The 27800-nt window shown below is 48.7% G+C and overlaps 1 protein-coding gene and 2 long non-coding RNA genes across 3 annotated transcripts in view; 2 read left to right on the top strand and 1 right to left on the bottom strand.

Annotated features, from left to right (window-relative positions):
* Nucleotides 1-27800, top strand: part of LOC120375474 (zinc finger protein 850-like) — a gene marked incomplete at its 5' end in the record, with an annotated part of 271416 nt that overhangs the window by 51912 nt on the left and 191704 nt on the right. Inside the window, one exon of the mRNA XM_039496133.1 lies at nucleotides 23661-24698. Coding sequence (XP_039352067.1) covers nucleotides 23661-24698 — 1038 coding nt within the window. The remainder of the gene's footprint in view (nucleotides 1-23660; nucleotides 24699-27800) is intronic.
* Nucleotides 2509-10704, bottom strand: LOC120375481. Its single transcript, XR_005586570.1, has 3 exons — nucleotides 10655-10704; nucleotides 2928-3041; nucleotides 2509-2566 (listed from the first exon to the last, which is right to left on the bottom strand). It is a non-coding gene; the product is annotated as an uncharacterized LOC120375481 (long non-coding RNA).
* Nucleotides 13810-16946, top strand: LOC120375482. Its single transcript, XR_005586571.1, has 3 exons — nucleotides 13810-13851; nucleotides 14340-14446; nucleotides 16906-16946. It is a non-coding gene; the product is annotated as an uncharacterized LOC120375482 (long non-coding RNA).

The following is a 27800-nucleotide window of genomic DNA, read 5'->3' as shown; positions in this document are numbered from 1 at the left end:
CCAGTTCTTTCCAAATCTTTGGCCTTGGTTAGGGTAAATTTATACTTCTCTGAACTAGAATCCTTTACAAAACCACTCAAAATCTCAGCAGTGTTAATGAAGAATGGCTTCCTGAAACATGCCCAGCTTCTCTTTAATGCAGTGGCACAGTTCCAGGCAAGGGACTGGATACAGGCCTGGATCAAAATCTCCATTAGTTACCAGAGCTGGAGTTTTTATTCAAGAATAGCTATTTTTCTGAAGCTATTACATTTTCAACACTGATTTCATTTTATACACATCTTTAGCACCTACAAAGGATAAATTCAACAAAAAACCCACTTCTATTTCCTCAACATCTGTGCCATGAAGGGCAGCATTTCCCATACCATAGGATTAGCTAGGACAGACCTTCTGTAGGACCTGGGTTACACATGCTCTGGGAACCAAATACCTGGGCATTTTGCCTACTTCAAAATCACTTATCATGGAATTCTCTCCCCAGACCATCTGAGACAATATTGCCTTAAACAACTGAACTGCACTGTGCTCGTATACACTTCCTTCAGTTCGTTGGAGTTCTGATGTTGTTCACCATTTCCAAACGGAGATTTTAAATCACTGTTGTTTCTTTATTAGCATAACCAGTAAATTGGAGAGTTCTCTCCTGTTGACAGAACTGCACTTGCACTTTCTTCACGTCATCATGGAGGCATGGTGAAAAACCAAAAGTGAAGTGAGAAATCATGTTTAGCAAATGGTCATTGGTCTTAAATTCTCCAATAAATCTGAGCTACATCCTATCAAACTGAACTAATATCCAATTAGGTGACCAAACAGCCTTCAGGAAAGATAGAAACCCACATCACAAAGGAACAGTGTACGTGACAATGAAAGTGTCAAGTGAAATTCCAGAGCAGGTTACATCTGAGTTTTCAGAATCAGGACAAGAGATTCTCCCATCACATTCTCCTTTTATCCATTCAAACTTGCTTTACTCAGCACTGTCTCAAAAGTCAGTTAAGTTATTTATAAATTTTTTAGTATCCGAGCATCCCATAATGAGGGGAAAACCGCCCCCTTGCCAGAAGTGGATTTACCAATAGATGGAACCTGGGATTTAAACTCCAAATGATCACATTGTGTTTGGGATTCATTTGAATTCCACTCCAAGGTCTTTGACACTCATCTCCAGACTCTAGTATAGGATTAAAGAAGTCAAAGCATCATCTCCAGCACAGACAACGTAAAATGCTTCAACAAATGACATTTTGAGAAGTGGATGGATAGAATGTGATGAAGATAAACTCTACATGGCTCAGACAAAAGGTAACAGTTCTGCAGTGATGAGGAAGAAGGTAATCTCTGAGTTACCCTGTCTCCTTCCATTGTCAGAGAGGCTGAAATGATACTTTTTTTCTGCCCCTGCTCCTATTAATTTACATATAATATGAAAAGTTCCCAATATAGCTGCTCTTTAGCAAAACCCAGGGCAACGTGAGAACTGGCAATGATAAAATCTGTATCATTGGGGACCCTAACAAAAACTTTGCAATAGGAGGAATGGTATAAGTGTGGTGCTCCCTGGTTCCTGATAGGAAGAGTACACTCAAATTACTTGTGGAACAATAGAAAGGACAAATGGGGCCACCTCAAGAGTGAACTGCAAAAGGCAAAAATGGGCCACTCATCTGGACAAGCTGAGGGTTAACAGTACTGAAAACAGTTCAAACAGCTTTAAAAGTTACTGTGTGGGAATCACGAAAAAAAATGAGAGAAAAGAAAGTATGGATAACCCAGAGGTTTTTATGGCATTGATCTCCCTTCCAGATTCTCTTATGGCTAACATGGGCTGAGTGCCAAGAGAAGGTTTTCCCAAACTCACTGCATTCATAGGGCCTCTCCCATGTGTGGATTTGCTGATGTTTAGAAAAGCCTGAGCTGCTAGTGAAGCATTTTCCACACTCACTGCGTTCGTAGGGCCTCTCACCTGTGTGGAGTCTCTGATGAACAGAAAGGGCTGATCTGCAAGTGAAGTTTTTCCCACATTCACTGCATTCATAGGGCCTCTCTGTGTGGATTTTCTGGTGCACAGAAAGAGCTGATCTGTGAATAAAGTTTTTCCCACACTCACTGCATTTACAGGGCCTCTCTCCTGTGTGGATTTTCTGATGCACAGAAAGAGCTGATCTGTGAATAAAGTTTTTCCCACACTCACTGCATTCATAGGGCCTCTTCCCTGTGTGGATTCTCCGATGAACAGAAAGGCTTGATCTGTGACTGAAGTTTTTCCCACATTCAGTGCATGTATTTTTTCTCTTTCCCATGAGGATTTCCTGCTGGGTTGTGGTTTCCTTGAGGCCCTTCTCCATTCCCCAAGAGGAAATAAATTTACCCGCTTTCTCCCCTGGCTGGTTTCCCTGCTCTCTTTCTGGTCTGTGATGAATTTCACGGGATTTTCCCTGCTCATGATTCCTGGACACATTCCTTTTCGATCTTTGCGATAATGCTCTGTGTTTTTCCACTTGCTCAACATTTTCCTGCTGAGAATTCTGTTCCTCTTTCTCACATACCATTGTGTCACCTGCTGTGATAGAGACAGAAACCTCAAACAGGGATGGAAAGGGGAAGGCCAAACTAAAACAAGTGCTGGAGAGAGGTCAAATAAAAATCACAAACTGAACTCCTCCAAACTCTTGCCCCAAACAGGAGAGAGGAGGGGATCAATTCAGCCTTCATATTCCATCCAAATTCACAGGGGGAAGGGAGGAAGCTACTGCCTGGTGTCTGCTAGCATCTATATGAAGCCATGAGCTATATTTACTTCAAGGATACGACCCCGGCAAGGGACAATAATGAACTGAGAGACCTTCCAAAGTCTTTGGAGGGCATCCCAGATGTTTCCTTCAGGCACTTACAGATTCCGAGTTGCTTTAATGTTTCCTCACCTGTGCAGGGAGCTCTCAGGATCTCTCTTTCCTCTGAATCCTGGAGGTCTGGGACCCAGGGCTCTTCCCTTTGTTCTAGCTGGGAGATCACATCAGGTTGGCAAACTGGAAACCCTGCTCAGATGAAAGAAAACAAAGGAGTTCAGTTGATTTCAGATGACTGTGTCATAAAAAACACTATTAATTTAACTTCAGTGCTTAGTGTGACCCAGTGTTCCTGAGGCAGTCCACACTGAAAATGGCAAGGTCAGGGCAGGCTGAAAAAGGGAGAGCAGATGCTCCCAAAACTGGTGGTTAACACGGAAGTTAAATTCACTGATCAGTCACCAATTGTGCTTCTGATCCCCCACACTGGTTATCGAGAAACTGAAAAAAAGACATCACATGGCCCCCTTTACTGCATTCCAGTTCTCTGACTCCCAATCAGCACCTAGGTCCGGCACAGTGAGAGGTTATTTAAAAACTCTGCTCACATAAACAAAGTGTTCTTCTGACCACAGAGTCAGACACATTACCAGGTCTGTATAGGTTTGGATCTTACCCAGAATACTATGATGCCAGCCAATCCTTAGCATCTAAACTAAAGGTTTATAAGCAAGAAAGCATCGAAACTAAAGGTTTATTATAAAAGAAGGAAAGAAAAAGGAAGTTGTTAAATTGCGAAAACAGTCAGATACATTCAGAAATCTCTATATCTGGTTCTTAGCAGTATTGGTGAGTTGCTGGCTTGAGAGGCTCTCTGGTACACATCCACATCATTCAGTCCTTTCTTCCACGGTTCAGTTTGTAGACAAGTTGCTCCAGAGGTAGGAAGAGGGATTGAAGACAAAATGGAGATGATGCAGCTGCCCTTTATATTCCTTTTGCCAAGTGGCTTCTACTTCCTGTGTCCCAAACACAAGCTTCACAGCACATGGCATGGAAAAACCTTGGAGGTCTCAGTACACAGGCATACCCCTGCATGTCTTGCTGACTCAATAGGTGTCTCCCTTGATTCTTTCCATGGATTCATTGTACAGCTGATGACCCCGGATGGGCCATCAAACAGGCTGGGCAGCGCTGATGCCAATATGTCTGGGGGTGTTACTCAGAAACACTACACAAGTCTGGAATACAGATATACCCTACATATCTATAACTCACAATATAAAGATAGAAACAAGATTATCAAACTTGGAAAATCATAACATTTTCATTGATACCTTACATGGCATATCTAGCACGATTCATTGCAATTTCATCATATTGGTATTTATAACAAAATAATAATAACATAAAGTGTCTCTCAATTCCATAGAGTGTCACTTAATAAACCAGTGAATTCCCAGGACCGGTTCCCCAGGGTTTGAAGATGCCGAACACCTTGCTTGTGAGGGACTGAAATACCCACATATATGTTGGGAACACACAGACAGACACTGTGCAAGTCTGTGCCCCTATGTTCACTCTTCTAGAAAATTATGATCAATTTTGTTCATAGTATGTGTCAGGGCTGAATCTCCACTCTGTCACTCCGAGTGCAGAAAGTGCCAGGATTCTAAAAATTAATTTGTGCAACTCTAGGCTTGTATTAAACCCCCAAAGTTACAGCTTTTCTCTGACCTTGGCTTGGTAAATGCTGCCACCACCCAAATACAAAAAAACCCCAAACCCTTGGACCCAGGAAGGAGCACTTGAGAATTCTTCCCTCTGGGGCACCCTCAAGCCCTTTCACCTCCCCTCCAGGAAAGAGCTGAGAAAGGAAACAAAGGAAATTAGCTGTGGCTACCAGCTAATCAAACAACATGCACAAACCTCTAAGGACACCAAAAATCTAACCCTGTTCTTAAAAGAGAGAAATTTTATTAAAATTGAAAAGAAAAACAATAAATCTGGAACTTAGACTTTTGCTAGATCTTAAAAGAAACAATTGTTGTAAGCACCCAAAATAGCTTTCCTGGGGGTTCAGCTTAAAGCTTAGAAGCAAACAAAAGTATCTGGGATAGCACAGAGGAGCTCCAAAAGCCAAAATAAAAAATATAAACCTGATTGTGTCTGTCTAAACATTCCCTGTCCAAATCATTTCTTCTAGGGATGGAAGATGAATTTTCAAACCTGCTTCAAGCCATACACAGCATTGCTACTCCGTGTCGCCTTCTCCAGAGAACAACAGACAAAGGGAAAGTTACTGTCCCATTTTAAAAAGTTCTAGTCTTTCCATTGGCTCTTTTGGTCAGGTGCCCACTCCTTTTCTTTTACCTATGGCCTTGTTAACCCTTTACAGGTAAAGCAAGCAGAGAAGTCACACCAACAAGGATTTTACAGCAATCTGGCTGGCTGGGTGTTTATAAAAGGGAGATCCCTCCCCTCCCCCTTCATTTATCACTGTATGGCTTGTTCGGTACCATTTGAAAAGACAATCTACTGAATATCCTCCTTAAAATGTGTAGCAACACTGTATGTAAAGTTATGAGATTTTACGGCATGATGTTACTGAAAAAGTTGCAACCCTAACCCTAAGTTCCTCAGAGACAGCAAGGCAAACAGCTGGTCAAATAGCCATTCTCCAGGAGGGGGAAGGTGTGAAGAAGACATTTACATTCCATCACAGGGACCACTTGAAGGTCATATCTACGAGAGCCTGTCACCATGACTCAGCTGAGAACTGGATTTGTTTCTAGTACAAAGGACTGAATTATAAAGAGAGGTGAGGAAAATGCATGAGACTCTCTCTCTCTCCCCCCTTTCCCTCTGCTCATGACAACTCCTGAAGAACTGAATGTGGGCAGCAGGGGCAGGTTAGAGGGATTCCCAGCTGAAAGGAAAACCAGCCTGTCTCAGCAGATGGTGAGAGAAACATTTGTTTTAAATCTGTTTTAGCTGGTTAACTTAGATGTTAGTTTGTGTTTTATCTTCCACTTCTTTTGTAAAGAATTCTGACTTTTATGCCTCGTTACTTGTAGTCACTGGAAAAAAAATTTTTTTCCAGTAGTTAACAATCTTGGTTTATTGTTTTATCTAACCAGTGTGGTTGGATTAAAGTGTGTTGGAAACAACATTTGGAATAACAAGGCTGGTGCATGTCATTTTCCATTGATGAAATAACAGATTTCATATGAGCTCCCACTGTTCAGTAGTGTGCTGGACAGGACAAGATGCACATTTCTGGGGGATGTCTGGGAGCAGAGAATTTTCTGGGGTTCGCCTGTGTGGTACTGTAATTCGGGAGTTGCTGACTAGCAGCACTCAAAACTGTGTAGCTGGGAGCGAGTTACATGCTGGAGACTGCGTGTTACCTGCCCAGGAGTGGCTGCTCTCACAGTAGAGCAGTGTAAAAGGCACCCCAGCCTGGGGAACTGAGGGAACAGCTGTTCAACAGTCCAGATTGCACTGTGCTTAATGTCACAGACACTCAATTTCAAAGTCTCCTAAAACACATAGAAAGTAAATCCACGTCCCAGAAATCGAAGTCTCCAGAGAGAGGGCAAGTCTCCCTGGCTCTGCTTCTTGCTGACACACAGGTCCAGAGACAAAGAGAGAGTCCCGGGGAAGCTGGAAACATAAGCGTGGGGCTCAGTGGAGAAAGGGGACAGGAAGGGCAGGGATATTACTGGATGCAGGATCTCAGCAGTACTAGATGTCAGGATAACACACAGTGCAGCCCACTGGAAAACATAATCCCAAATATACATATAAAATGATGGGGTCTAAATTAGTTATTTCCATTGATTTATATAAGGGCAATAAGATATTCTCTGTATTATTGTCTATCCCTTTTTAAATAATTCCTAACATCCTGTTTGCTTTTTTGACTTCCGCTGCACACTGCTGGATGTCTTCAGAGAACTATCCACAATGACAAAAAGATCTTTTTACTGATCAGCTGTAGCTAAATTTGCCACCATCACATTGTATGTATAGTTGAGGTCATTTTTTCCAATGTGCATTACTTTACATTTATCCACGTTAGATTTCATTTGCCATTTTGTTGCCAAATCACTTAGTTTTGTGAGATCTTTTTGAAGTTCTTCACAGTCTGCTTTGGTCTTAATTATCTTGAGCAGTTTAGTAACATCTGCAAACTTTGCCACCTCACTGTTTACGCCTTTCTCCAGATCATTTATGAATAAGTTGAATAGGATTGGTCCTAGGACTGACCCTTGGGGAACACCACTAGTTACTCCTCTTCATTCTGAAAATTTACCATTTATTCCTACCCTTTGTTCCCTGTCTTTTAACTAGTTCTCAGTCCATGAAAAGATCTTCCCTCTTATCCCATGATAACTTCATTTATGTAAGAGCCTTTGGTGAGAGACCTCATCAAAGGCTTTCCGGAAATCTAAGTACACTATGTCCACTGGATCCCCCTTGTCCCCGTTTGTTGACACCTTCAAAGAACTCTAATAGACTAGTAAGACATGATTTCCCTTTACAGAAACTATGTTGACTTTTGCCCAACAATTTTTGTTCTTCTATGTGCCTGACAATTTTATTCTTTACTATTGTTTCAACTAATTTGCCTGGCACAGACATTACACTTACTGGTCTGTATTTGCCAGGATCGCCTCTAGAGCCCTTTTTAAATATTGGCATTACATTAGCAATCTTCCAGTCATTGGGTACAGAAGCTGATTTAAAGGACAGGTTACAAACCATAGCTCATAGTTCCCCAATTTCACATTTGAGTTCCTTCAGAACTCATCGGTAAATACCATCTGGTTCTGGTGACTTGTTACAGTTAAGCTTATCAATTAGTTCCAAAACCTCCTCTAGTGACACTTCAATCTGTGGCAATTCCTCAGATTTGTCACCCACAAAAGGTTTGGGAATCTCCCTAACATCCTCAGCCACGAAGACTGAAGCAAAGAATGCATTTAGTTTCTCCGCAATGACTTTATCGTCTTTAAGGGCTCCTTTTGTATCTCAATCGTCCAGGGGTCCCACTGGTTGTTTAGCAGCTTCCTGCTTTTGATGTAATTAAAAAACATTTTGTTATTGCCTTCTGAGTTTTTGGCTAGCTGTTCCTCAAACTCCTTTTTGGCTTTTCTTATTACATTTTTACACTTAATTTGGCGGTGCTTATACTCCCTTCTATAGACACCACATTAGGATTTGACTTCCACTTTTTAAAAGATGCCTTTTTATCTCTCACTGCTTCTTTTACATGGTTAAGCCAAGCCACAGTGGCTCTTCTTAGTTCTTTTGCTGTGCTTTTTAATTTGGGGTATACATTTAAGTTGGGCCTCTAATATTGTGTCTTTGAAAAGCGTCTATGCAGCGTGCAGGGATTTCACTCTAGTCACTGTACCTTTTAATTTCTGTTTAACTAGCCCCTCATTTTTGCATAGTTCCGCTTTCTGAAATTAAATGCCACAGTGTTGAGCTGTTCTTCCCACCACAGGAATGTTAAATTTTGTTATATTATGATCACTATTTCCAAGCGGTCCTGTTATAGTTACCTCTTGGACAAGATCCTGCACTCCACTCAGGACTAAATGGAGAGTTGCTTCTCCCCTTGCAGGCTCTTGTACCAGCTGCTCTAAGAAACAGTCATTTAAAGTATCGAGAAATTTTGTCTCTGCATTTTGTCCTGAAGTGACATGTACCCAGTCAATATGGGGATAACTGAAATCTCCCACTATTATGGAGTTCTTTATTTTGATAGCCTCTCTAATCTCCCTTCGTATTTCATCCTCACTATCACTGTCTTTGACAGGTGGTCGATAATAGATCTCTATTGTTATATTCTTATTAGAGCATGGAATTACTATCCATAGAGATTCTATGGAACATGCGGTTTCATTTAAGATTTTTACTTCATTTGAGTCTACATTCTCTTTAACATACAGTGCCACTCCCCTCCCCACCCCCCGAGTATGACCTGCTCTGACCTTCAGATATATTTTGTACCCTGGAATGATTGTGTCCCATTGATTATCCTCACTCCACCAGGTTTCTGTGATGCCTATTATGTCAATATCCTCTTTTAACACGAGGCACTCTAATTCACCCATCTTATTATTTACACTTCTACCATTTGTGTACACGCACTTTAAAAACTTGTCAGTGTTTATTTGTCTGCCCTTTTCTGATGTGTCGGATTCTTTTGAGTGTGAATGCTTCTCGTCTGATCTGGCCCCTACTTTATCCTCTTCCAGCCTCTCTTCCTGACTAAAACTAGAAAAATCTCTATAACTACACTCTCCTCTAAGAGAAGTCTCTGTCAGATCCACGTGCTCCTCTGCAGCCATTGGCTTTCCCCGCATCTCTTAGTTTAAAAACTGCTCTGCAACCTTTTTAATGTTAAGTGCCAGCAGTCTGGATCCACTTTGGTTTAGGTGGAGCCCATCCTTCCTGTATAGGCTCTCCCATCCCCAAAGTTTCCCCAGTTCCTAATAAATCTAAACCCCATCTCTCTACACCATCATCTCATCCACGCATTGAGACTCCGAAGCTCTGCCTGCCTACCTGGCCCTGCGCGTGGAACTGGGAGCATTTCTGAGAATGCCACCATAGAGGTCCTGGATTTCAGTCTCTTTCCTAGCAGATTAAATTTGGCCTCCAGGACATCTCACTTACCCTTCCCTATGTCACTGGTATCTACATGTACCATGACCACTGGCTCCTCCCCAGCACTACACATAAATCTATCTAGATGCCTTGAGAAATCCGCAACCTACGCACCAGGCAGGCAAGTCACCATATGGCTCTCCTGGTCATCACAAACCCAGATATCCTTGTTTCTAATGATCGAATCTCCCATTGCTAACAGCTGCCTCTTCTTAATGAGTGGAGTTCCCTCCCCCGGTGAGGTAACCTCAGTGCAAGAGGTTACCCCAACACTATCTGGAAGGAGGGTCCCAACTATGAGAAGCTTTCCCTCTGCTCCCGTTGACTGCTCTCATTCCCTGGGCCTTTCATCCTCCTCAACAGTGCGGGGGGCTGTTTGACTGGAGTTGGGACAATTCTATAGTGTCCCAGAAAGCTTCATCAACATACTTCTCTGTCTCCCTTAGCTCCTCCCAGTTCCAACACCCTGGCCTCCAAAGCCTCCACACAGTCTCTGAGGGCCAGGAGCTCCTTGCACCAAATGCACACATACATACATAACATAAGAACGGCTGTACCGGGTCAGATCCAAAGGTCCATCTAGCCCAGTATCCTGTCTACCGACAGTGGCCAATGCCAGGTGCCCCAGAGGGAGTGAACCTAACAGGCAATGATCAAGTGATCTCTCTCCTGACATCCATCTACATCCTCTGACAAACAGAGGCTAGGGACACCATTCCTTACCCATCCTGGCTAATAGCCATTGATGGACTTAACCACCATAAATTTATCCAGTTCTCTTTTAAACGCTGTTATAGTCCTAGCCTTCACAACCTCCTCAGGTAAGGAGTTCCACAAGTTGACTGTGCACTGCGTGAAGAAGAACTTCCTTTTATTTTCTTTAAACCTGCTGCCTATTAATTTCATCTGGTGACCCCTAGGAAGCTTCTGTTGATTATGCTGCACTTAACCCTCAGTTTTACTTGAGCAAACAGGAGATATTTGACATTGTGCGATACGGCTCCTGTGCTCTGTTCCCAAAGTGTTCTGCAGCAGGGGAGGGTCTGTGGCAGTGTGTGTGTCACTGGCATATTGGGGTGATGCTGAAACTGGGCAGAGTAGAGGTGGCATTGTGGGGCTGGAGTAAACCTTCTCTCTCCATTTCCCCTTCCAAGAACCGAGGGGACAGTAACCCTTACCCAGTGAGGTCACATTCTTATAGTTCTCCTGCATGACATCCCAGTAGAGGGCTCTCTGAGTGGGGTCCAGCAGAGCCCACTCTTCCCTGGTGAAATACAAAGCCACCTCCTCGAAGGTTACTGGCCCCTGAAAGAGCAAAAGTTCAACACTCAGTACCTGCTGCCCCATTCACAGCCCCACTATTTGTGAGGAGAGGAGCCCATCAAAGGGAAGCCCTGGGTGGATTGCAGTCAACAAAGTCCGAACCCCACCCTGCTCAGAGCATCCCGGAAACATCAGAGTGAGGGGACAAAGAGAGAGCCCCTTATCTCTCCCAGCAGATCCATCACATACCTACTAGCCACAGACTGATAGAGGAGAGGGAGGCCCTAGCAGGGACCAGGGAGAGATCCCTGGTAGGAAGCCCAACACCCTCCTCATTGTGAGGAGCTGGATATGAAGGGAGGGGAATCTCCCCTAACCCTCACTGGTGGGTGCCCCCTTCATATCTCACAGCAGCCGCTGGTTAGTCGGGTCAGGCTCCAGCACTATGAGTCTCGTCAGTTTTCCCAGCCCCATGTAGCTGGGTTATTTTCTGCTCCACAAACTAGAGCATTTACACCTCTGAACCTCATGGGTCTGTTCCTAGAATCTAGGCCACTTATTAAACAACTCCCAGCAGGTTTGTCACACCCTGCCCTCCCTTTCTCCACCCTGTGCATTTCCTGCCCCGCGCCAACCTCCAAACCAGACTGTGCAAACCTGCCCATCTCCGGTGTATTTGCTGTCCCTCTCCCTCCTGTAGGAACACACCAAACCCCTCCCTCAAAAAATAATCCCTACCTGAGCTGGCTCCACTGCAGCCATTTCTCTTCCCTGTGTCATGGGGGGATGGGATGAGCTGGAGAAAAACATGGACATCATTCTGCAGGCCTGGCAGGGAGAGAAGGGCAGTTGTGGAGGTTTCAGAACAGGCTTTAGTTAATTTCACATCACTGATTCCCCCAGGCCCTTTCTCTCCAGACAGACATCCTAGACTCTGCCATGCTGGGAACATCCTTGATCTCTTTATTACAGTGTAGACCTGGCCCCTCCTGCCAGGCTAAGCCCACAGAGACATTTTTAACCTCCCTTCTGCCTCCCCTGATCCCATAACAAAGTCTCTGAACACAAGGCTAGAAAAGAGCAGAACCCAAGGAGTCACTGTGGGGGATTCCCTCAGACACCGACCCCACGGCAGTCACACCCCAGCAGGGGAAATATGGAGTCAGGAACCAGCTTTTCCTCTGTCTGAGCCTTTTCTTGTTCACTGGAAAGTGGTTCTGCCCAGGGATGCTGCAATACATGAGTCTGGGTAGACTAGAGAGCTGGAAATCTCTCCCCCCACTCACTTCTCCCACTGCCCCTTTCAGTCTCTCTTTCCCCTGTCCTCTCTCCCTGCCCCTCTGGCTGACACAGTCCCATTCCTGGGGGCTTTGCTCTCCCATGGCTGGATTTTCTCCTGGCAATTGCTAATGGGAGGAGAAATGACGAGGGGCTGTATGTGCAGAGTCACTTTCTTGCCAGTCCCCAGCACTTTCTGTGAGGTCTTTCAATAACCCGGAGTCCGTAGCTCAGAATTTGCATTAACAGGGCCCAGGGCTGCCCCAAGGGGCTAGTACCAGCTGCAGAAAGTCATCCCCTGGGCCGGGCAGAGAAAAAGCTTTAATTGAGGTCACATCCCAGCACAGAACCCCACTGGGGGAGCAGCAGCTGCTAAGCCTGGTCTCCCAGATCACAATGGAGGCTGCAGCGTCTGACCCAGGAAGCTGAACCCCAATATCCTGAGCAGAGAGGGACAGAGTGTTTGAGCAGCTTCCCTCCTTTAGCTCTCTGGGGAGAGCAGCTAATGAGAGCCCCTCCTCACAGGGAGAATTGCTGATCTCAGTCGCCCCACTGTCCATCTGGAGTCACTCCTTGTCTTTCCATGCAGTGACTCTGGATTAACAATGGTCTCAATGAAACCAGATTTCAGAAAGGAGGAGTCCAGAACGCTGTGGAAGAGACCATTGTGTGGCATTTCTAGCCCCCTTCCCACCTCCGTCACCCCCAAGATCTAGGACAAGGACTTGGGGGGGGGGGGCATGAATATTCTCTGCGGGACCAGAAGTTCCTGCAGTTTTCAAGAGGGGAGAAAAGAAAAATCTGTGATTTCACCTGACAGTGTTTGATAAGTGGATATAAAGTTATCAGGGTGAGTGGGCCTGGCTGGGGGCTGCCTGGCCGCGCTTGGAGCCAGGATTGTGGCACAAACTGATCCGGGAGCAGGATCAGGGTTAGCAGCAGCCCCCAGACACCCCCCAGTGCCCAGAGCCCAGAGCCCACAGCCGGGGCCCCAGACCCCACAGCCGGGGCCCCAGACACCCCCACAGCCCCAGCCAGGGTCCTGCCAGATCTTCCCTGGCCCCCAGTCCCCAGAGTCCCTGGCCAGGGGCCCCAGACACCCCCAGAGCCAACCGCCAGCCCCAGGGAGAGCTGGACACTGGCGAAGGGAAGAGAAAATGGGGCACAATCGGGGAGACCGGGAACTTCTCCGGGGTTGGGGGGTGGGGGGGGTCACCCTGGGGGCTGATCGTGGCTCTCTAGGGAGAAAGGGGGCAGGGTGGGGACGAGGGGTCCCCACGGGGGGGCAGCGGTAAATCCGAGGGGATCTCAGCCCCCCCGTTCTCTCCCCGCTCCTCGGGGGTCACCGGCTCCCCCCGGGCCATGTCCGGGCTGCACCGACACTCCCCCCCCGCCCCTTTCCCAGCCCCCTCTGGACCTCGCACCGCCCCCGGGTTCGCGCTGGGACCTGGAGGCTGCAGCTCCGCAGCGGGGGCGGAGCCCAGGCCGGGCACGGGGGGGTTAATGAAGGTCTCTCCCGCCGCGATCTGCGCATGCCCAGAGCACAACGGCACAAACCCTGGCCCGGGAGAGGCTCCAACGGCCCCGCACGAGCCAGGCAGAACCGGAGCGCCCCGCGCGCGTTCGCGCTCCGGCTCCGGCTCCCTCGCTGACGTCACTTCCGCTCCAGGGAGAGTCCGGAACTACATCTCCCAGCCTGCCCTGGGGGCGCGTCCGCCCTCTTCAGCTCGGGTAAGGGAGGGGGAGTCAGCAGCTGGAACTGCGCATGCTCCGTGCGAGCCCCGCTGGGGGTGGGAGAACAAAGCTGCTGCCGCTGCCGCCTCCGTGTGAGCCGGTGAGTGAGAGACCCCGGGGGGGGGGCGGGAACGTGACTCTGCCCCGGGGAACCTGGGAGAAGCCTCGGAGCCGCCTCGGTCCCAGGAGCTGCATCTGGGGCGGGGCCCGGGAGGGGGGTGTCGGGCGGGGGGAGAAGCCGGCGGGGGGGGGTTGGACGGTCTCTGGGCCGCCAGGAAGTGGGGGCGGGAGTTAATTGGCTCCTGCCCCTGTTTGTGCCTCTCGCCCCCGGTACAAATTCTCTCCGGTTCTGCCCCGTTTCTCTCTCGTGTCTCGTTCGGGCTGTAATATCCGGGGAGATTCGCCGCCCCCCCCCCCCATGCTCGGCTCGCTCGGCTCCCCAAAGTATCTAGCAGTATCCTAAACCCCCTGACAAAGGGTCTCTGTGAGGGGTCAATTCCCGCAGTGCTAAGCTGCAGCCACTCTGGGGTGGATCCATGGTGGCCAGTATTTGCTAGTGACAGGCCATGGACTTTTCTTGTCCTCCAGGCCGTCCATTCTCCTGTTCAGGAGGCACCCCCCAGGGATCCCTCTGCCGTGTGACTGGCCAGCAGGGGGCAGTGATAACTCTCTATCCACTTATCACACACAGTGAGGTAACAGTGTTGCTTGGGGGGGGGAGGGGGGCATGTCTGTGTGGGGCGATTGCAGCGGGAGCTGAAGGGACATTGTGGGAGGGGGAGGCCTCTGAGTGGCTGGACAGGGGGTACCCATGTCAGGTTGGTGGGTTCTGGAGGTTTGGGGTTTCAGGGGGTGGTTCTGATGTGCCCAGCCCTGAGGCTGTGGGTCCTGGAGGTGGGTATCGCTGGGGGTCTGTTGGCTGCAGAACAGCGGGGGTGGGCGTCTCTTGGGGATGCGGAGCAGGGGGTTAGAGGGAGCCTGATGCTGTGCCAAGGGCTTAGTCTGGGCTTCCCCCGCTGGCTCCTGTTGGGATCCCCGGCACTAGGTCAGGGGATGCCAGGCAAGCAGAGTGAGGGGTCCCACTGTAAAGCATCGGGGTCCCGCTGGGGGGAGCAGGGGGCTCCAGGTGAATGGCAGGGCAGATCCTACTGGAGGTCAGGTGGGGGAATCCCAGGTGGGCAGTGAGGGACTGAGTTTCCAGTGGGGTGTCCTCTGGGGGGGGTGTCCCTGGCTCCTGGGGGCTCTTGGTGGGAGGAACCCTCTGGTATTCCCAAGCTGGCAGTCATGGTCTGGTGGGGATTCCCTGGCCGGTGGGGCTTTAATGGGTATCTGGGGGCCCTGGCCAGGGACTCTGGGGGCTGGGTACCAGGGAATATCTGGTGGGCCTCTGGCTGGGGGGGTGTCTGGGCCCCTGGCTGTGGGCTCTGGGGACTGCTCCTGACCTCGCTCCTTCTCTCTGATCGACTTGTTCCAGAATCCCCCGGCCAGGCCCAGTCACCATGATAACTTTCTATCCACTTACCAAACACTGTCAAGTGAAATCACAGATTTTGCTTTTCTCCCTTCTTGAAAACTGCAGGAACTTCTAGTTCCCTTGGGAAAATTTGTGCCCCCCACGTCCTTGTCCTAGATCTAGGGATGAAGGAGGTGGGAAGGGGGTCAGCACTGCTGCACAATGGTCTCTTCCACAGCATTCTGGACTCATTCTTTCTGAAATCTGGTGTCATTGAGACCATGATAATCCACAATCACTGCATGGAAAGACAAGGAGTGACTCTGGATGGACAGTGGGGCAAATGAGATTCTCCGTGTGAGGAGGGGCTCTCATTAGCTGCTCTCCCCCATGAGCTAAAGGAGGGAAGCTGCTCAAACGCTCTGTCTCTCTCTGCTCAGGATATTGGGGTTCAGCTTCCTGAGTCAGACGCTGCAGCCTCCATTGCGATCTGGGCGATCAGGCTTAGCAGCTGCTGCTCCCCCAGTGGGGGTTCTGTGCTGGGAAGTGACCTTAATTTGAGCTGCTTCTCTGCCTGGCCCAGGGGATGACTTTCTCCAGCTGGTACTAGCCCCCTAGGGTAGCTCTGTTAGTACTAAATTCTGAGCCAGAGACTCCAGGTAACTGGAAAAAACCAAGGGAAAATGCTGGGGTCTGGCATTAAAATGACTCTACACAAATAGCCCCCCCAGTCATTTCTCCTCCCATTAGCAATTGCAGGAGCAAATCCAGCCATGGGGGAGCAAACAACCCAGGAATGGGACTTTCCTATCAGACGGGTAGGGAGAGGGGACAGGGAAAAGGAAATAGAAAGTGAGATTGAAAGGGGCAATGGGAGAGAAGAGTTTTGAAAGAGATTTCAAGATCTCTAATCTGCCCAGACAGATGTATTACTGCACCCTTGGTAGAGTCACTTTCCTATGGACAAGATGAGGCTTAGACAGAGGAAAACCCAGTTCCTGACTCCATATCCCTCCTGCTGGGATGTGGCTGCCATGGGGTCAGTGTCAGAGGGAATCATCGAAAGTGACTCCTTTGGTTCTGCTCTTTTCTAGCCTTGTGTTCAGAGACTTAGTTATGGGATGGGGCGAGGGAGAAGGGAGGTTAAAATGTCTCTGTGGGCTTAGCCGGGCAGGAGGGGCAAACCTGCTGGGAGTTGTTTAATAAGTGGCCTAGATTCTGGGAACCATGAGGTTCAGTGGTGGAAATGCCCTAATTTTTTAACAGAAAATAACCCACCTACATGGAGCTAGGAAAACTGACCAGATTCATAGCGCTGGAGCCTAACCAGCGGCTGCTGTGAGATATGAAGGGGGCACCCACTAGTCAGGTTTAGGGGAAATTCCCCTCCCTTCATATCCAGCTCCTCACAATGAGGAGGGTGTTGGGCTTCCTACCAGGGAGCTCTCCCTGGACCCTGCTAGGGGCTCCATCTCCTGTATCAGTCTGTGGCTAGTAGGGGGGTGATGGATCTGCTGGGAGAGACAAGGGGCTCTCTATTCGTCCCCTTAACCTGGTGTTTTCTGGATGCTTTGGGTGGGGTGGGGTGAGATTCTGTTGACTGCGAGCCACCGAGAGCTTCTGTTTGGCTCCTGTCCCCCACTAACAGTGGGGCTGTGAGTGGTGCAGCAGGTACTGAATGTTGGGCTCTTGCTGTTTCAGGGGCCCGTGACCTTCGAGGAGGTGGCTGCGTATTTCACCAGGGAAGAGGGGGCTCTGCTGGACCCCACTCAGAGAGCCCTCTACAGAGACGTCATGCAGGAGAACTATGAGAATGTGACCTTGCTGGGTAAGGGTTACTGTCCTCTCGGTTCTTGGAAGGGGAAACAAAGAGAGAAGGTTCACACCAGCCCCACAATGCCACCTCTGCTCTGCCCTGTCCCAGCAGCACCCCAATATGCCAGTGACACACACACTGCCCGAGACCCTCCCCTGTTGCAGAACACTTTGGGAACAGCACGGGAGCTGTATCGCACAGTGTCAAATATCTCCTGTTTGCATAAGTAAAACTAGGGGTTAGGTCCAGCATAACCAACAGAAGCTTCCCACCCCAGACCTTCTCTCAAACCCTGAGTCTTCTGTACCCAGACCAGAATGTGCTTGGGGTGTAACAGGCAGGCTGCAGGAGTCAGAGCTGCTGGTCCAGGGTTACTTATCACACGGACACTCAGTGCATCCTTGACTGCTGGCTGGGGGTATCCAGACAGGGGAGCTCCAGCTGCAGAACACTGAATCTCACCCAGGATTACAGATGACACAACTCCTCACTGCTCTGGATCGCACCCCAGCATGTGAAAATGGCTTAGGTTGGTAGTGAAACTTCCTGAGACATGGAGAGTCTTGCTCCCCTATCACTGTGTGTAATAGCCACAATCTCTCTTCTCTTCTGGCTCTATTCCTTAAGTCACATGACCTGATTCTTATTTTTCACATTCTGGTTTTCCAGATTAATTGGAGCCCTTGCTCCTGAATTATAGCTTCTAATTTCCCAGTGTTCTCCACACCCAGGGATTTTCCTACTCCCTCCTATTACCCTGGACTCACTAGATTCCCTGGTAGATAAGAACAGCCATACTGGGTCAGACCAAAAGTCCCTCTAGCCCAGTACCCTGTCTTCTGACAGTGGCCAATGCCAGGTGTCCCGGGAGAATGAACAGAACAGGGAATCATCAAATGATAAATCTCCTGTCACTCATTCCCATCTTATGGCAAACAGAGGCTAGGGGCACCATCCCTGCCTATCCTAGCTAATAGCCATTGATGGACCTGCCCTCCATGAATTTATCTTATTATTATTATTATTATTATTATTTATTATTTATTTCTTGAACCCTGTTATAGTCTTGGCCTTCACAACATCCTTTGTTAAAGAATTACAGAGGTTGACTGTGCGTTGTGTGAAGAAATAATTCATTTTGTTTGTGTTATACCTGCTGCCTGTTAGTTTCATTTGGTGATTCCTAGTCCTTGTGTTATGAGAAAGAGTAAATAACACTTCCTTATTTACTTTCTCCACACCAGTCATGATTTTATAGACCTCTCTCATACTCCCCTTCATCTCTTTTCCAAGCTGAAAAGTCCCAGACACTTCAGTCTCCCCACATACAGAAGCTGTTCCATACCCCTAACCATTTTTTTGCCCTTTTCTGAATCTTTTCTAATTCCAATATATCTTTTTAGAGATGGAGTGACCCCATCTGCATGCAGTATTCAAGATGTGGGTGTACCATGGATTTATATAAAGGCAATATATTTTCTGTCTTAGTACCTTTCTTAATGATTCCCAACAGTCGGGGGGGGGGGGGGGTTGTTTGTTTTGTTTTTTGACTCCCTCTGCGCCTTGAGTGGATGTTTTCAGAGAACTATGCACAATTACTTCAAGATCCCTCTCTTGAGTGGAAACAGCTAATTTAGATCCCATCATTTTATAAGTGTAGTTGGGATTATGCTTTTCAGTGGGCTGCACTATGTGCTATCCTGACATCTAGTACTGCTGAGATCCTGCATTCAGTGATATCCCTGCCCTTCCTGTTCCCTTTCTCCACTGAACCCCACCAGCCCATGGTTACTGTTCCCAGCTTCCCCAGGACACTGTCATTGTCTCTGGACCTCTCTGTCAGCAAGAAGCAGTGCCAGGGAGACTTGCCCTCTCTCTGGAGTCTTCGATTTCTGGGACATGGATTTACTTTCTCTGGGTTTTGGGAGCCTCTTTGAAATTGAGTGTCTGTGACATTAACCACAGTGCAATCTGGAGTGTTGAACAGCTGTGTCCCCTCAGTTCCCCAGGCTGGGGTGACTTTTACACTGTTTTAGTTTGAGAGCAGCCACTCCTGGGCAGTTAACACACAGTCTCCAGCATGTAACTCGCTCCCAGCTACACAGTATTGAGTGCTGCTAGTCAGTGACTCACAAATTACAGTGCTGTACAGGAAAACCCCCAGAAAAGTCTCTGTTCCCAGACTTCCCCCAGAAATGTGCATCTTGCACTGTCCAGCACACTACTGAACAGTGCAAGCTCATATGAAGTCTGTTATTTCATCAGTGGAAAATGACGTACACCAGCCTTGTTATCCCAATTGGAGTTTCCAACACACTTTAATCCAACCACACTGGTTAGATAAACAATAAACCAAGATTGTTAACTACCGGGAAAAAGATGATTTCAAGTAACTAAGGTAATGAGGCATAAAAGTCAGAATTGGTTACAAAAGAAATACAAGATAAAAACTAGCGTCTAAGTTAACAAGCTTAAAAACGGCTAGAAAGCAAATATTTCTCACCATATGCTGAGACAGGCTGGTTTTCCTTTCAGCCAGGACTCCCCCTAACCTGCCCCTGCTGTCCAATTTCAGCTCTTCAGGAGTTATCATGAGCAGAGGGAAAGGAGAGAGAGAGAGAGTCTCAAGCATTTTCCTCACCTTTTTGTAATTCAGTCCTTTATTAGAAACAACTTCAGTCTCAGCTGAGTCATGGTGCCAGGCTGTCTGTTGAAGATACGAGTTTCAAGTGGTCCCTGTGATGGAATGTAAATGTCTTCTTCACACCTTCCCCTGCCAGAGAATGGCCATTTGACCAGCTATTGGCCTTGCTGTCTCTGAGGAACTGGTCTGTGGGTGTTCCCCAGAATTGTAACTTTTTCAGTAGTAATATACAGTAAAATCTCATAATTTACATACAATGTTGCTATACATTTTAACAGGAGGATAATATTCAGTAGATTGTTTTCAAATGATACCTCACAAGCCATACTATGTACAAAATTGGTCATAATTGTTTAGAAGAGTGGACATAGGGGTACAGACTGACACCGTGTCTGTCTGCTTCTGAGGGATTGAAATATCCACATATCTGCTGGGACCACACACAAAGTGTTTGGCATCTTCAATGACCTGGGGAGTGGCCCTGGGAATTCATCGTTTTACTAAGTGTGACACTGTATGGAATTGTGAGATACTTTGTATTACTATTTTATTAATAAAATTATTGCAATGATTCATGCTAGATATGCTATGTAAGGTGTCAGTGAAAATGTTATGATTTTCCAAGTATGATCATTTTGTTTCTATATTTGTATCACCTTTGTATTGTGAGTTATAGATATATAGGGTACATCTGAATTTCCAGACTTGTGCAGCGTTTCTGGGTGCCACCCCTAGACATATTGGCATCAGCACTGCCTACCCTGTTTGATGGCCCATCCAGGGTCATCAGCTGTACAATGAACCCATGGAAAGAACTAAGGGGATACACCTATTGAGTCAGCAAGACATGCAGGGGTGTGCTTGGGTCACGGCGTGTGGGGGAGTCAGGGCCCTTCACCCTTACTTCCTGCGATTCACCGTGACTCTCAGCTAGCCCGTAAAGGGGAAGGTTTATTAGATGACAGGAACACAGTCCCAAACAGAGCTTGTAGGTACAACCGGGACCCCTCAGTCAGGTTCATGGGGGGGTGGGAGGGGCCGGGGAGGAGGAGGGCAAAGAGCTTAGACCCCAGCCTTGGGCTTCCCGCTGCTTCCCCAGACTGCTCCAAACTGAAAACCCCGTCCAGCAGTCCCACCCAGCCTTCCTCCGGCTCCTTCTCCAGACTTTGTCCAGATTCCTGGGCAAAGGTGTCACCTGGCCCCAACTCCCCTCCTGGCTCAGGATACAGACTGAGGTATCATCCCTCAAGTGAAGTCACCCCCTGCTATCCCATCCCCAAATGCAGAGAGTCCCAGTAAAACTCCCCTCCAACATTCCCAGATCAATCTGCCACACCCTATTGTGTCATGTCTTTCCCCCCTTTGAGACTGAACTGAGTGGGGTCACTCTGACCAGTGACCTGGGGAAGTTCAGTGCCACCTCTCTGGGACAACACATCCACTATCATGTTGGCACTCCCCTTCCTATGGACCATGTCCATATCATAATCTTGCAGGAGCTGGCTCCACCTCAGGAGCTCAACATTGGCTCCTTTCATCTGGTGTAGCCAGGTCAGGAGAGAGTGGTCTGTGTACATGGTGAAGTGTCGCCCAAATAGATATGGCTCCAGTTTCTTAAGGGCCCACACCATGGCCAGGCATTCCTTCTCAATGGCCATTTAGTTTTGCTCCTGGGGTAGGAATTTCTTGCTCAGGTGCACAGTGGGGTACATCTCCCCCTTTTCATCCTCCTGCATTAACACTGCCCCCAGTCCCATGTCTGAGGCATTGGTGAACACCATAAAGGGCTTGTCAAAGTCTGAGTTTGCCAGAACTGGGCCACTGACCAGAGCCTCTTTCAGCGCACAAAGAGCCGTCTGGCACTCCTTAGTCCAGACCACTTTGTCTGGCTTCCCCTTCTTGCATAGCTCAGTGATGGTGGCAGCTGTGTCTGCTGGGGTCACGGTGCCCTCAGTATTTGCTGGGCTCCTCCCAGCCCTTTCCCTAGGAATAGGTAGGAGGGGTCCTGGGATGTCCTCGGCAGCCAACTGACCACTCCCAGATGGGACAGATACTGGTGCCTGCCCTTCATCTGCGGGCTGCTTCCCTCAGAGACAGGGACAGGCTCTTCCGACCAATCCTCCTCCTCCAGCTGGGCAATCGGCTGTTCTTTGGTGAGCCTCCCAATGCATAGCCACCTTTGCCTGCACAGCTCGACTTGGTCACTCTTAAGGCACTTCTTATACATCTTCCCACTGACCATTCACAGACCAGTGTGCTCTCAGCTCCCCATGGTTTCCAGAAGGAACCCCTAGTGTGCCAGCCCTTTTCCTGGTCACCACCTCTCTTCCAGGGTCAAGCCACAGATGACTCCGCCCCGAGCCTGCTCACCACAATCCTCAGGGGGACCCCATTACTGCAACAGTCCTTCTCGCTGGTCACACACTCCCAGGGGATATGGCCCTCGCTGCTTTACGAGTGGTGCAGGCCTGCTGTAGATCCTAGTAGACACCAGGCAGTAGCTTCTTCCCTTCCCCCTGCGAATTTGGATGGGATGTGAAGGCCAAATTGATCCCCTCCTCTCTCTTACTTGTGTTATGCTTAAGCACATAGGATCTTTTTCAGGGGAAAAAGCAATACACTGCGTTTATTGAAGATACAGCAATTAGCATATGCATTCAATTACGCCACACACATACATTGCCCTGCCGGTCGATGTTACAGTTACCAGTCCAGAGTCCAGATCAGTCTTGTGGCCAGCTAGGTTGACCACATGTAGGAGGAGCTGGGTTCTGTTGGCTGCAACATGATTATCTGGGGAAGGCTTGGTAGGATGAACCCAAAGTTTCATGGCAAGGCACCCAGTTTCTATAGGGATTTTCCTTCATTGTGACCAATGAGTTTTGCACTGTCATGCTGTAATTAATTGTTGTTTGACGAGTGTTTGTTTTCTTAAATTGTCCTTCTCATCCTTTATCTTGTTCTTTCATCAAGTCCCTCAGGGAGTTCTCCCAGGCTGGTTTTGATCAGAGCTGTCTTGTCCCCACTGATAGGTGCCTGTCTCATCTTTAGAATCATCAGTCTGCCTCCTTTGACATTTCAGTAGGAGTGTGCTGCAGCCTCCTGGTGCCCTTGCATCTGTCTTCGGTTCCTCCCTTGTACATTTGGTTCAGTGATGGCCTTCACACTTATCTCTTCATACCTACATTTCTCATTCACACACAAAACAATTAATTTACACACAACATTTTGAACAGGAACATCAAATTGCAATGCAAAAGAAAACAATCATGGCATTCTTTTACTTATTTTAAAATGCTAAACCTATAACAAATTGGTGACCCTCAAAGGTCAGTTACTGCCTTGAAATCAGTCCAGACACGTATCCTGGCTGATGTATCTCTACCCATTGGCCCATTAGGCCATTCCTTTCTGTTATTCAAAAAGGGTGGCTGACGAATATGATCAAATCCTAAACCAATACATTTAATACATGCTACATTCTTATTCTGTATCCTTCACTCTAAATTATATAAAATACAAACATAAAATCCCACAACTACATTTGGGGGAAGAATTTGGGGGAGTTCAGTTCCTGATTTTTATTTGACCTCTCTCCAGCACTTGTATTGGTTTGGCCTTCCCCTTTCCATCCCTGTCTGAGGTTTCTGTCTCTATCACAGCAGGTGACGCAATGGTGTGTGAGAAAGAGGAGCAGAATTCTCAGCAGGGAAATGTTGAGCAAGTGGCTAAACACAGAGAATTATCGCAAAGATCGAAAAGGAATGTGTCCTGGAGTCATAAGCAGGGAAAATCCTGTGAGATTCATCACAGACCAGAAAGAGAGCAGGGAAACCAGCCAGGGAAGAAAGCGGGTAAATTTATTTCCTGTTGGGGAACAGAGAAGGGCCTCAAGGAAACCACAACCCAGCAGGAAATCCTCATGGGAAAGAGAAAAAATACATGCACTGAATGTGGGAAAAACTTCATTCACAGATCAAGCCTTTCTGTTCATCTGAGAATCCACACAGGAGAGAGGCCCTATGAATGCAGTGAGTGTGGGAAATGCTTCACTAGCAGCTCATACCTTTCTAAACATCAGAGAATCCACACAGATGACAAGCCCTACGAATGCAGAGAGTGTGGGAAAAGATTCACTCGCAGATCAGGCCTTTTTCAACATCAGCGAATCCACACAGGGGAGAGGCCCTATGAATGCAGTGTGTGCGGGAAAACCTTCAATCGCAGCTCGCATCTTATTAGTCATCAGCGAATCCACACAGGAGAGAGGCCCCATGGATGCAGCGAGTGTGGGAAAAACTTCAGTCACAGATCAGCCCTTTCTGTTCATCAGAAAATCCACACAGGGGAGAGGCCCTATGAATGCAGTGAGTGTGGTGAAAGCTTCTCTCACAGATCAGGACTTTCTCACCATCAGAAAATTCACACAGGAGAGAGGCCCTATGAATGTGGTGAGTGTGGAAAATGCTTCACTAGTAGCTCAACCCTTTCTGTTCATCAGAGAATCCACACAGGGGAGAAGCCCTACGAATGCAGTGAGTGTGGGGAAAGCTTCTCTCACAGATCAGGACTTTTTCACCATCAAAGAATCCACACAGGGGAGAGGCCCTATGAATGCAGTGAGTGTGGGAAAACCTTCAATCGCAGCTCCCACCTTATTAGTCATCAGAAAATCCACACAGGAGAGAGGCCCTATAAATGCAGTGAGTGTGGGAAAAACTTCATTCACAGATCAGCTCTTTCTGTTCATCAGAGAATCCACACAGGGGAGAGACCCTATAAATGCAGTGAGTGTGGGAAAACCTTCAGTCAGTGTTCAAGCCTTATTAGTCATCAGAGTATCCACACAGGAGAGAGGCCCTATGAATGCAGTGACTGTGGAAAAAGCTTCACTCGCAGATCAGCCCTCTGTGAACATCAGAGACTCCACACAGGGGAGAGGCCCTACGAATGCAGCGACTGCGGAAAAAGCTTCACTCAAAGATCAGCCCTCTCTGTTCATCAGAGAATCCACACAGGTGAGAGGCCCTATGAATGCAGTCAGTGCGGAAAATGCTTCACTAGCCGCTCAGACCTTTCTAAACATCAGCGAATCCACACACGGGAGAGGCCCTATGAATGCAGTGAGTGTGGGAAAACCTTCTCTTGGAACTCAGCCCATGTTAGCCATCAGAGAATCTGCAAGGGAGATCAATGCCATAAAAACCTCTAGAGCAGGGGTTGGCAACCTTTCAGAAGTGGTGTGCCGAGTCTTCATTTATTCACTCTAATTAAGGTTTCGCGTGCCGGTAATACATTTTGATGTTTTTTAGAAGGTCTCTCTCTACAAGTCTATATATTATATAACTAAACTAGTGTTGTATTGTAAAATAAACAAGGTTTTCAAAATGTTTAAGAAGCTTCATTTACAATTAAATTAACATGTTGATCTGATGCCACCAGCCCACTCAGCCTGCTGCTGGTCTGGGGTTCTGTTCACCTAGGCCGGCAGTGGGCTGAGCGGGGCCTGCGGCCAGGACCCCAGCTGGGAAGAGTCTGGAAGCCGGGACCCCAGACCGGCAGCAGGCTGTGCGGCTCAGCCCACTGCCGCTCAGGGGTTCTATCCGCTGGCTCCTGCCAGCCGGGATCCCGGCTGCCGGACCCGCTCAGCCCGCTGTCGGTCTGGGGTCCCGGCCCTGCCCACATACAGTGGGTACCTACCTTCTCCCTGGTTCTGGCCCATTCTCTTCCTCTCTCTGCACTGAGCTGAGGGTGGGAGTGCACTGAGCACAGGGCAGGGGGTGAAGGGTCTGGCCAGGAGCTAGAATGATGGAGGGGGCTCAGGGTTGGGGCAGGAGGTTTGGGTGTGGGGGCACTTACCTGGGGAGCTCCCATTTGGCATGAGGGGTGCAGGTGGGAATGTGTGCGGAGGGGTGCAGGAGCTCCTGTTTGGTGCTCAGGGTGGGGGTGGTGATGTGCAGGGTGCATGGGATGTGGGGAGGCTGGGGATGTGTGGGGGTGCCAGAGTCAGGGCTGGGGTCGTGGAGGGGTGAAGGAGTCAACAGGGGGCTGGGTGGTACAGGGCTCAGGGCAGGGGCCTGGGGGGTGTGGGTGGGTCAGGGCTCCAGGCAGAAGGCTGGGTGACTGCCCCCCCGAACCCCCATCCTCCCCGCTCCTTGTCCCGACTACCCCCTCCTGGGACCCCACTCCCTATCTAAGCCTCCCTGCCCCATGTCCCCTCACTGCCCCCCTAGGACCCTACCCCCTACCTGTCCCCTGACTGCCCCAACCCTTATCCACACCCCTGCACCCAGACAGAACCTCCCAGACTCCCATGCCTATCTAACCGCTCCCCGCCCCCTGACAGGACCCCCAGAACTCTGGATCCATACAACCCTTCCAGCTCCTTGTTCTCTGACCCCCCTCCCAGAGACCCCCCCCACCCTAACTGTGCCCCCAGGACCCTCCTTGCTCCCTGTTCCCTGACTGCCCTGTCTCCTATCCACCCCCCAACCCCTAACAGACCCCGGGACTCCCATGCCCCCTCCACCCGCCCTGCTCCCTTACTGCCCCCTCCAGAGACCCCACCCCAACCACCCCCAGGATCCCACCCCCCATCCAACCCACCCTGCTCCCTGTCCCCTGATCACCCCCCGCTTACCCCAACCCCAGACCCCTTACCATGAGGCTTCCTGCTCATTCGGAGCCCTGCCGCCACGCACCCGCGTGCGCAGCCCCGCCCCACCCCTCAAAGTCCTGGCAGGCCCCAGTGTGCCATTAAAAATTGGCACATGTGGCCATTCTTATGTTGTGTACTTATGAACTGGGGTGTATGAGCACCAGGGCCCTCTGTGGAGCTGCCCTTCTCCTTCTATGCTCTCATGTTTCATTGACTCCAGCCTTTTTTTCTATTCAGCATCATTGTAAACAAGCTGCCCTCGGCTTCTGTCCCCTCCAGAACCAGTGTCCCCTGTCTTGTGTAAATCACTGACCTCTCTCAGCACTGACTGCCCCTCCATGTCCTTGTCCCTCCCTCTGTGCTGATGGGACCCTTCTCTCCAGTCCTTCCTCATCCTTGGTCTCCCATGTTTAAGAAGGATGAATTCAAACTAGAACAGGTACAAAGAAGGGCCACTAGAATGATCCGAGGAATGGAAGGCCTTTCGTATGAAAGGAGACTTGAGGAGCTCGGTTTGTTTTCCTTAACCAAAAGAAGAATAAGAGGAGATATGATCGCACTCTTTAAATATATCAGAGGGATAAATACCAGGGAAGGAGAGGAATTATTTCAGCTCAGTGCTAATGTGGACACGAGGACAAACGGATATAAATTGTCAGTCAGGAAATTCAGGCTTGAAATTAGACGAAGGTTTCTAACCATCAGGGGAGTGCAATACTGGAACAGCCTACCGAGGGAAACAGTGGGGGCGAAGGACCTCCATGACTTTAAGATTAAGCTAGATAAGTTTATGGAGGAGATGGTATGATAGGATAACGGGCTTAGTCAATAGGTCAATTAAGTGCCACACTGGTAAATAGTACAATGGGTCAATGGTATGATATAATCTTTTCCAGAGGGTTTGGCTGGAGAGTCTTGCCCGCATGCTCGGGGTTCAGCTGACCGCCATATTTGGGGTCGGGAAGGAATTTTCCTCCAGGGAAGATTGGCAATGGCCCTGGAGGTTTTTCGCCTTCCTCCGAAGCGTGGGGCTGGGGTCGCTTGCTAAGGAGTGGGTGGATCGGCTTATGTGGCCTGCATCTTGCAGGAGGTCAGACTAGATGATCATAATGGTCCCTTCTGATCTTGAATTCTATGATTCTATGATCAAGCAGCTCAGTGGATGGGAATCTTAGAGTCACCCTGGTGCTTTAGGAGCAGAAACCCCCCCAGAGCTTCCATGCAATTGGCACTTTGCCATCACTGCTCAGGACTGTAACTTGTGCAGGGAGACTGGCTGGGCCACATGCCAGCTGGGCATGAGCAAAGCAGCAGGGGTGAAAGGCAAACGTGGGGAGTGAACCCAGGGCCTTATACATGCGAAACAGGCACTGTACCACTGAGCCACATCCCCAAACAGGCCTTCTTTGCTGACTGTTACACTCAGAGCCTGCCTCTTTCCAACGCATCCAGTGGCTTATAAGCTTCATGGGAAACCT

Source organism: Mauremys reevesii, linkage group 12, assembly GCF_016161935.1.
Source record: "Mauremys reevesii isolate NIE-2019 linkage group 12, ASM1616193v1, whole genome shotgun sequence".
Lineage (NCBI taxonomy): Eukaryota > Metazoa > Chordata > Testudines > Geoemydidae > Mauremys > Mauremys reevesii.
This window is presented reverse-complemented; position numbering and strand designations above follow the sequence as displayed.